Raw genomic sequence first — 10,826 nt, forward strand, 5'->3', positions numbered from 1 at the left:
TTGAGATGATTTGAGCTTTGTGGCATGGTGTGTTATCCTGCTGAAAGATTCCATCAGCAGGCTGTGGTGTTTAAATGATGCTCAGTTGGTAGTAAGGAGCCCAAAGTGTCCTAAGACAAAATCCCATACAACTTTACACCACCACTAGCCTGAATCTTTGATACCTCCAATGGATCCAAGCGTTCTTGTATTTTTCAGAGATGCTCGTATATATACCTTAGCTTAAGTATTTGAGCTATTTTTGCCTTCATATCAGATCAAAGTGGTATGGCCATTCTTTCTTGACCTCTGGTATCAAAATGACATTTTCACCCAGATCACTGGATATTTTCTTATTTTCAGACTATTCTCTGTAAGCCCCAGGATGGCCTGTGGAAAAAACCCAGCAGATCAACAGTTTCTGAATTACTCAGGCATGCCTGTCTGGCCCCAACAACCGTGCGCTTTTGAAGTTATTTAAATCACCTTTATTCCTAATTCTCATGCTTGGTTTGAAGAGCATGTTGTCTTGACCATGTATACATGCCTAATGCATTGAGTTCCTGATTTAATATTTGCATTAACTTACAGTTAACATATTCATATAAATTATACACATACCAAAATTGTTACTTTTAACTTACTGACAAATGTTACTTAAAAGTAATATTTTCAGTCTGCAGTTATTCTGGCATACACAAAACAGCCATAACATATGATATTTAATATATATGTATGTTTATAAATAAATATTTTTTTTATATAGAAAATAGCTCTAGAAGACCTTTAGCTTCTATACTGTCATCATTCGTCCTCAAACGTGCTACTTGTTTTTAACTGTGTTGTCCATTTGTTCAGTGATAAGTCCAGAAATCAATATGTCGATGAGGAAATTATGTCAAAAGGTCATAGTGGAAAATTTGCTTTAAAGTGTAAAAGTATTTGTTTGACTAAGATAAATTATGCCGAAGGTCAAAGGTGGTAGAGTCAGAGTGATCAGAACATAATACTCGGTCAGAAAAAAGTGTCACCTCCTGTATTCTTTTGTTGTTGTTTTTTAGTGGCTTTCTTATGGAAGAAATATGGTGTCCCGAACAGAATCTGAATCAGTTCCCACAGCAGTGACTATTTGCAATCTATTTCTGTGAAGTGTTGCAGAAAAACATTTCAGTGTTATTGCTGGGTGTACTTCAGGCGCAAGAGATTTGGGACTTCATTACTGTATGTTGCGAAACCCTACTACCATTTCAACTTGTACCAATGTTTACTATTTTGTGGCGATACGCGCGGGAGGTATGTGTGTGTGTGTGTGTGTGTGTGTGTGTGTGTGTGTGTGTGTGTGTATGGGTGGTGGTGGTGGTGGTGAGGGGGGGGGGGGGATAATCTGGTTTATTTTGCCAATATTGCATAACAGGAAATCAATACACCTTCCGAGCGATAACACCAATCGTTGAAGAAAATCCTCATAGTTGTCAGGACATGTTTTCCTGACAACGAAAAAACATAAACAGATAGACAAATATAGAAAGGACAAAACAAAACGCCTTGCTCCGTCTGGGGACGAACTTTTGACAGCTGTCAGAGAAGACGCGTGTGACCGCTCTGTGACTTTCCGGGTGTTTCAACAACGCAGAGTGTGATTGGTCGCTTTAGTATCTTTCTCGATTGTGATTGGTGAACTAGAATTTGCGGTGTCGTTGATGATTGGCCAGCCGGGTTCGCTCTACGCCCTCCTCACGCCAGTACTTCATGAAATCACAACAAGTCCCCGTGGTCTACTGCGTCGGTATATTAACCAGTCCAGGGCTGCTTGTAATTACAGCTTTCTTACTTTTTACCGTGAAGGCATTTTTAAACAGTCTGACTGTTTCGGCGCTACCTGCAACGGAAAATCTGACTTAGGCTTAACCAAAACAGGAGACCGACATTAAGTTATGAACAGGCTCTAGAAGCAGACTGTTAGCAAGTTTTTATAAGTTGGTATCTGCGTAAACTCAGTCGTATCGTGTTCCAGCGACCTTAGCCCCACTGGAGTCCACAGCTGTGGACCGCCCTGGCAGGATGTTTCCACTGGACTCCCCGTGGAACATCTCTTTCGCCGGCTGCGGCTTCCTTGGTATCTACCACATTGGCGTGGCTAGCTGCCTGCAGGAGCAGGCTCCCTTTCTGGTCCAGAACGCCCGGCACATATACGGTGCATCTGCTGGAGCTCTCACCGCCACTGCTCTGGTCACTGGAGTATGTCTCGGCAAGTATCTTTTGGGTCTTAGATTACTAAGCTCGAGTACTATGTAGGAGTTATTGCATGTAACTATGCGTTATAGCTTGAAATGAGCGGGATAAGAAAATGATGTAGCATGAAATTGAAACAGAGTGGCATTGAGGCCGTCCTCACGCTCATCAGCTCAGTGGTGCAACTCAAAAGTGATAACCATCTTCTGAGGAAGAGAGGATGTTTTGTAACAGGATTGTCATCAATCTTCTAATTCTTGCTTTAAATGTATCGCCTGTTACCCGAGCAAGTCCCCTTATCTGATGCTGTGCATGTAAAAACCGATTGTGAATGTATTTGTGTCTATTTTGTTGTATACTACACGACCTTCCCAAGTACTATGAATGTAATATTGGAGTATTGCTAAAATTTGGCATGCTTTTAATTATATATATATTAAAAGCATTAAAAGCATATATATATATATATATATATATATATATATATATATGTGTGTGTGTGTGTGTGTGTGTGTGTGTGTGTGTGTGTGTGTGTGTTACACTGATGTCCATTAACCTGTCTCGCTGCAACAAAAGCACCAAAACTTTCTGTCATAAAGTGCACAACAGTTCCCAGACGCCAATGTCTGTTTCCCTGTTTCACAGGAGAGGCTGGTGCAAGCATCATTGAGGTTGCCAAAGACGCGAGAAAGCGGTTCCTCGGGCCGATGCATCCTTCCTTTAACCTGGTGAAGATCGTGCGACACATGCTGCGACGCACTCTGCCAGCTGATTGCCACCATCGAGCCAGTGGGAGGCTGGGAATCTCTCTCACCCGAGTTACAGATGGAGAAAACGTCCTGGTGACCCAGTTCAACAACAAGGAGGAAGTGGTGCAGGTATGCAGTGTTAATACTTTGATCAGCAGGCTTGCTGCAACATAATATTCATCTCCACTGCAGCTCCTTTGTTATTGAGGCAAAACAAATGATATGCAGATGCTACATTGGACTATGACACACAATGTTTTCACCATTTTCTGATATGTTGTGCTTGAATTGTTGTGTAGGTTGTTATATTGTAATAATAAAAGTTACAAGCTGCAGCCCTAGTTTTTTAAAAAAAAATTCAGTTAATGTTATTATAAAATATCCTTTAAGACCAGAAAAACAATAATAATAATTTCTGATATCACAGCGTTTATGTGCTGAGAGTATTATTTAGCTGCAGTCTGCTTGATTTGATTTAAATCAATCAGAAAATCTCCAGCAGTCAAAGAACTGTATTTCCTTTTACAATTATTAATCAGACGTTGTTTCTTATTATTTCTTTTCCAAATCAGGCGTGTGTCTGCAGTGCCTACATCCCAGTGTACTGTGGTATCATTCCTCCCACACTGCAAGGAGTAGTAAGTAAATGTACTCTTATCTGGCACCTGTGCACCTTTCTTTTAATCTCACGTTCCTGCTTTTGGAATATTTAATTAAATCTTTCCCTAAGAAGATATTAAATGTTGGAATATAGAAGCACAGCATGTTTAAAACATGTCATGGCGAGTCCGTTTTGCTGCTTTGCTTGAATTACACATCGTGTTTCCTTCTATTGTGCTTTGCTGTGACTTTTGGCAGTTTTTCTTCTTTCTGTAAGTGCTCCTGTCAGGGGCCTCCCTTCCCTGAGAATGTGTTTGCTCTGAATGGCATGTGCTTGGAAACAATGATTATAAAATTCCTGCAGAGTTAGTGTTTGTCGCAGATCTCACACTAAAGGGGGAAGTTTTGCTGGCCATGTTTCTAGAACAAAGGTTTTTTTTCTGGGAAACATCATTGAGCAATACCAGCGTTCCCAACTGCTCGCCGTGGCCTTTGTGATGGTTTGTTTGGAGCTCACGTGCTCTTGTTTGTATGCAGAGCTTGTGACCAAAATTAGAGAGTAGCAGAGCCAAATATGATGGTGCAGACACAGGCTTTGAAAGTTAGTCCGTTCTAACTCTCTTAACCCTCAGTGGCTCAAGTTCAGATGGCTGATGTCATCCACATCTTATCTGTTGACACAGTGTGAAACCTCTGCCATGCCTCCACTTCAATAAAAACACAGATTAGTCAATACACGGGATTTTATGTCATTGCTATCATCATCCTGTTTAGGAAATGCTGTAAGGACACGAGTCCTTTAAAGTCAATCACGTGTTACTTTCTGTAGATTTTCTGATGTTTTTTTTTCTTTATTCGTGTAGCGATACGTTGATGGAGGAATCTCAGACAACCTCCCTCAGTACGAGCTAAAAAACACCATCACCGTGTCCCCGTTCTCAGGAGAGAGCGACATCTGCCCCCGAGACACCTCGACCAACATGCACGAGCTTCGCTTCACCAACACAAGCATCAAGTTCACTCTCAAAAACCTCTACAGAGTCTCCAGAGCACTTTTTCCTCCAGATCCAATGGTATGTAGCTTGATTACAGCCTTCCGGATCTATGCACATAGAGATACACACACAGCTGCCGACAAATTGATTGGCTCAGTGAGTGAACTCAGTGGACCTCTCTGACTCATGTGAGATAACTCTATGTGTTTGTTTTGAGTGCAGGTAATGAAGGCCATGTGTAAACAGGGATACACGGACGCGCTGCATTTTTTAAAGAGAAATGGTAAGGGTTGTTGATCTGCCAACTTACTTCAAAGCTTCTTCTGATTGGTACTGACAAGTCGAATCGATCTTTTGTCCCCTGGCTCTGAGATATGTACAAACATTATCAGCCAGATATACTATCACTGCTTGTGCTTCCGATGACTATGTGATCAAATCAATAGACTGATTTTTCCTCTGATTTGGCGTCTCTTAGCCGTTATCGTTAGTCGTTAGCTTTATGTAACTCAAAGCATGAGTTTACTAAGGTGACACTTAGCAACACAAGTATTTTAAACATTATGAACTCGTTAAGTTATTTATTTTATTAAGAAATGACTCTGACAGATGGTCCCAGATTAAATGAGTTACTCTGGTATTTTCTCTTCTTTTCAGGATTGCTTAATCTCCACCGAATTTATACAGACAGATCACTACTAACTAACAAAGAAGAAAATGAGGAAGTCAGTGAAGAGGAGGACGCAAATAAAAGTGAAGACAAAGAAAAGTCCCAGGTGGAAGAGACAGCATTGGAGGTTTATGCCTGCGCCTCTTTCGACGAGCAGATCATTGAGTACCTTCCTCCCGCTCTGCACAAAGGTAACATGATGCCGAAGGTACAGACTGAGTTGAAAAGTTGGTACACTGTGACAAAGCAAGAAATGGAACCTTTTAGTGTAAACTGAAAGCAGCATCTGCCTGGGTAGTGGATAAATATATCTAGAGATTAAAAACAATTTAAAACTCCTTTAATAATCTTTAAAATATTTGTCATTGTGAACAATAATGCAAGGACTTAATGTTTAAAATGTTAAGCAATGTTGCTTTTTTGTTCCATTTCTCCCAGTTTCAAACAAAGTTTTTAGCATCTTGCACAGTTGGTTCATATTAAAACTCTCTTTAGGAGAAATCACAGCTTGTAAGCCTTTATGTAGCCAGCTGAGTTTTTCGATCCTTGTGAAGCCTTGTAAATCTAACTAAAGTCCTGAGACCTTTGTAAACATTTTGCCTGCTACTCTTTTTCCAGAAAAGAGGCAGCAATGGCCAAGATCTTTATGTTTTTGTGACTAGACGTCTTGTGTCATATCTCAGGAATACCTGGAGTGAATTCTTTAAATTGAACTTATGGAGGAACTCTCTGTGTTTAAATGTCACTGTGACCTCACAACAAACATTTGGGTTTTTTGGGGTTTTTTTGTTAATGAAGAATTCGTACAACATTTATACAAATGTCTAAAATGATAAAATTGCTAAAGGTCAAATCAGGGCAGACTTGGATATGAACTGCACCTCTAACCCATGGGTAAAGGCATAAAACTGAGAGGTGATTATTCTAGTGCCAGTTGTTTTATAAAAACCCTTATCTTAGTTTAAAATTAAAAAGAGCATGGTTCATCTTTTGGAAATCAGCAAATTTTCTGCTAACTATAATAGTCACAGCACAAATTCAGAGTAAAAGTGCTCAAACCTTTACGCCACTGCAAGTCTTGTGGGAAAATAAAGTACACAATCTTCCCTGTACCGAAAAAAATCGATTTGATATGTCATAAGATAGAACTTGTGTACAGTTTCTTTGTAGTTTTGCACAGAGGAGGGTAATTCTGTCTCTCTGCCTCCCTCTGCAGCTCTGGTCGAGGCCTGCATGGAGAGGAGGAGCCTGGCGCAGTCGCTAAGCAACCTGCTTCCTGTCAGGATGGCCACAGCCATGATGCTTCCCTACACTCTCACCCTGGAGTCTGCTATGTCCTTGACTCTCAGGTGCTATAGGACTTCATTACGTCTGTCTGTTTGTACATGTAGTCCCTTTTATTGAACTAATTACCTTTAAACTGTATTTCACTTATAGTGAAAATCGATCTTAGCACCATTTTACTATTACTGCAATATTTATAGTATTATTTAAGTTGGTTCAGTCAGTTACTGCTCTTACTGTCTGGGAGCAACTGTAACCTTATAATTTCCTCAGGGATTAATAAAGTATTCTGATTTTGATTCTGGCGACTATGTCCTCTGGTGACTAATAATCGTTTGTCCCTTGTGTAGACTTTTGGAGTGGCTGCCAGATGTACAGGAAGATGTGGTGTGGATTCAAGAACAGTTATTGAAAATCCTACAGTGTTTTCTTCGCCAGACCTCCAGAAGCTTGTCCCGCAGTGTATCTGCCAGGTAGGTTTAGCCCTGCAGTTACACAAAGCTTTGACTTACTGTTTCTGCCATCCATTTATGCCACATATTTACAACGCCTGTCATTATGATGCCATGTTGATAAACCCCAAAACTGGATCTGCTTCATACAGTGAATGAACAGGGCTGAATTTCAACTGGGTTAAACCTACAGTAACTGGTTATGTGATCCTGTTGGGGGCAGCAGAAACAAGTAGCGACTAAAAATCCCTGTTCTGTCTGATAAATTGACCGTGTTGACACATCCAGCAGTTACAGAGCAACAGTATCATTTGGTTGCTGTAGCTACCTGCCGTGTAGTTCACAGAAGATGATCTACAGTGAGGTTTTAGGATCTATATGATAATTTGAAAGTGAAGCAGAGCCGCTAACTGCAGATTCCCTCTCCTCGTTCACACATCTGCATTTGATTCGTTGTCATAAAAATGGGTTTTTTTTGTATCTAAACCTGATTTAATAACACAAAATCACACAGTTACAGCTTACTCCATATTCATGCTGGTAAATACTTCTCATGAATACTAGGTTGTTCTGCCAACTGGAGCTGCACCACTACAAGTCCATCCCATCCCACTTCAGCTCCCCAAGCCTGTTTCCCACTTGGGTGAACGGGAGGAGCTCTTCAGTCCAGGATGTCTTCATGCGTCTGGAAAACTACAAGAGGCAGCTGCTTTCAGATGTGCTCTGTATCAACATGGATCTGCAAGGCTCCTTCAAAACTGGAATGATGTCACCAGATAACAGCTCTGCTACTGACCTTTCCTCTGACCTTTCCTCTGAAGGTCTCACAATGCACACAGGTTGTCTTAATCTTCCAAATGATGCTAACTCTGGAAACTACCAGTAGCTGCTAAGAGTGCTGATAGAGAGAACATCAAATCAGATTTAAAGATCTGTCTTCTTCCTCATGTTAAGGTATTTTCGGCTGAAAGAAGATCTTTCTAATATGATCGTCCCCATTTTCTAATGGTTGGAAATTTTAATTGTTTCACATATTTACACTTAACTTTGTATTAAATGCCTTTGGACCAGTGCATGACGCTGAACTGAGGTTTTTGCTCAACTATTGTAAGGCCATACACACATCATGATCGTATGTCTATAGAAGTGCATTTAAACTTAGCACATGTGCTCAGTCATGTACAGACTTGAATTACAGGATGTTGGAAACAAAGAATGAGCACTTGAGGTTGCACGGTTAAAATAGGTGTGTGTTTATGTTTTTGGTGGAGTGCTGACCAGTAGTTAATCAGAGTTTTCCTTCTGTATCCAGTCATGAGCTTTAAGTAACTTTTGCTACACAGAGGGCAAAACGACTGATGAACCAGTCTGTTTAGTACACGTACCTACTCCATTTATGTGATGCAAGTGTCAATGCATAGTGTGAAAGACAACACTTTATGTTTCTTGGTTCATTTTAATGGCAATGCCTTATGTATTAACAATTATTTATATGAAAAATACAAAAGTGCTTTACTTTTTCCAAATCACGTATATATTTTTTGATCATCTTGATTTATTTAGATGTAAGTTGAAGCTTTTTATAAATGATTTTAAATATTTAGCATTGAATGTTGACAGATTTGATTTGTTGCTACATGTTTAGTGCATAAATCAAAAATGTGATTTTTTTTTTTATGAAGTCCCATTAATCTGACTGTGCCTTTTGTTCGTAGGTTACAACCTACTTGTTAAAATTCTTCTTGCACTGTGTGCTGCATCTTTAACTGTGTGATCTACTCCCATGCTGTGCCTTAACCTTCAATGAAATAATTGCAAAATGAGTGCCAAATGATGTAAAACAAAAAAATGTTTCAGAGAAAAATATAATAATGGATACTTTATTGATCCCCATGGGGAAATTACTTGTTTTTCTCTGCATTTGACCCATTCACTCAGTGAAGCAGTGGGCAGCCCACTAAGCAGTGTGTAGGGACGGTACCTTGCTCAGGGGTACCTCAGGGTAGCCGTTAAGTGGATTCGAACCGCCGACCTTCCGATCATGGGGCGACCACTTTACCTACTGAGCTATCCCTGCCCCAGGGATGTATGTTTGTTATTGTGAAATAAAGTGATGATCAATATTTGTGTCTTCATATTCCTCTTCTCACATTAGCCTGTAAACCTGTAGCTGACAATGAAAAGAAGAAAAACGTAACACATGCCAGGCAGTGACCAAATAATGACTCAGGGATCATGGCAGACTTTGAAAAATACCGCAGTGAAATGAACAAGGACAAAATAACACAGCAGGATACAGTTGGACAGCAACTAAAAGGGTAACATAAATAGTGTCCTAACATGGACAATGCCATGTTAGGACAAAAGAAAAGCTGCCACAATTTCCCTGTTTGCTAGTAGCTATTGAGAAACTCAAGCAAATTCACTCCAACATCAGACTGTGAAGTGCTCAGAGAAACTATGAAAAACTAAGAGCTACATCTCAGACTAGACAGACCTCAGTTAGCATGTTAAATGTTTAAGTTCATGAGAGAACAATTAAAAAAGACTAAATAAGTATGACGTGTTTTCTCAGGAGAAATGCTCTTCTCTCTAAAAGGATCATGACATTTGTATCTGAAAAAAAAAAGCCAAGACTTATAAGACAATCTCAGATTAGATCAGGAGTGGAGTGGTGATGATTTGGGTTTGTTTTACAGCCACAGAATCTGTGCAGCTTACAGTCTAGTCTGTGACTGTGTCTGTGGTAAGAGACTGAAAATGCCATACAGAAAACAATTAATCCAAGTGATATATATTGTATCCTCTGGACAGATAATATATTACATATGCAAACAAAATACATTCTTGTTAGTATCAAGAATATATATTTTACTTTTTATCCCCCTTTTCCATTATATTTGCATGAAAGTGCATGACTCTTGAGTTCTTCTTGAGTTACTAACATAACACAGCAGTGCATTCACTTATTCAGTCACTTTAATTCTAAAACTGTGTATATACTGTATATTCTGTGTATTTATCAACTCATTCTTATTGCCTGTTTATGCCCTGTCCTTATCTTTAACGTCATGCTGCTCTGTTGTATCTTAATTGCCCCTTGGGGATAAATAAAGTCTTTCTGATTCTGATTTAATTTAAAATATGTTAAATTATTTCAGTACAAAAAAAGGAGTTTGTTTTTTGGGTCAAATTGAGGAGCTTTTATTGTTGTTTTGGTTAGAGGAGTATTTGAATATCCCCCCCATTCTGTTCACATATAAAAGCAAAACGTGTCACACATAAGTCTCATCACTTCTGGCCTTTTAAGAAAGCTGGTGAACTTGGTATCATCCAGTTATTAGCCATAACTACCCTTAACTTACACATGCACATGCACTGATAAACACACCACTGTGCAAAACTACATTCCATGTGCAATAACCCAAACAATACAAAACGCTGTTTATTTACATATTTACTTTTCTGTCTCTCTCTCTTTTCTTTTCTTTTTTTTTATATTTGTACATTATATATATATATATTGTCTAAATACTGTTCATATGTATTTACCCCCCACCGCCATGTTTGCACTGAGTAGGAGATGCATCTGTATAGTGACAATGAAGGCATTCTATTCTATTCATAAAGATCAAAACAAGAAAAAAAAAGAAAAAAGAAAAAAACGAGCATTAAAATAATATGACAGAAAAACATAAAAACTGTTGTATTTACTTATATAATTTTGTGTTTGTGTTGCAATATATAATATAATAAATATATAATATAACAAATATTAAAAGGGAATCTGTGTTATTTCTTTGATTGTGTGGTTGGTCATCTTAACTGTCTGAACTTTTTTTCCCCTTAAATTGATGTGGTTGTG

At 39.0% G+C, this 10,826-nt stretch overlaps 1 protein-coding gene across 1 annotated transcript; it reads left to right on the plus strand.

Moving 5' to 3' along the window:
• Positions 1–1,714: 1,714 nt before the first annotated feature.
• pnpla2 (patatin-like phospholipase domain containing 2) lies at positions 1,715–9,296 on the plus strand. Its single transcript, XM_086298858.1, has 9 exons — positions 1,715–2,227; positions 2,857–3,089; positions 3,533–3,598; positions 4,424–4,633; positions 4,778–4,838; positions 5,213–5,416; positions 6,442–6,574; positions 6,860–6,982; positions 7,526–9,296. The coding sequence occupies exons 1-9, from the start codon at positions 2,041–2,043 to the stop codon at positions 7,845–7,847; spliced, it is 1,539 nt and encodes a 512-aa protein (XP_086154984.1). The 5' UTR covers positions 1,715–2,040; the 3' UTR covers positions 7,848–9,296.
• The last annotated feature ends 1,530 nt before the right edge of the window (positions 9,297–10,826 follow it).

This window comes from Aulonocara sp. 'chitande type north' Nkhata Bay, linkage group LG7 (genome assembly GCF_057382095.1).
Source record: "Aulonocara sp. 'chitande type north' Nkhata Bay isolate Kocher_YH1m ecotype deep benthic linkage group LG7, A_spYH_male_GT1.1, whole genome shotgun sequence".
Taxonomy (NCBI): domain Eukaryota; kingdom Metazoa; phylum Chordata; class Actinopteri; order Cichliformes; family Cichlidae; genus Aulonocara; species Aulonocara sp. 'chitande type north' Nkhata Bay.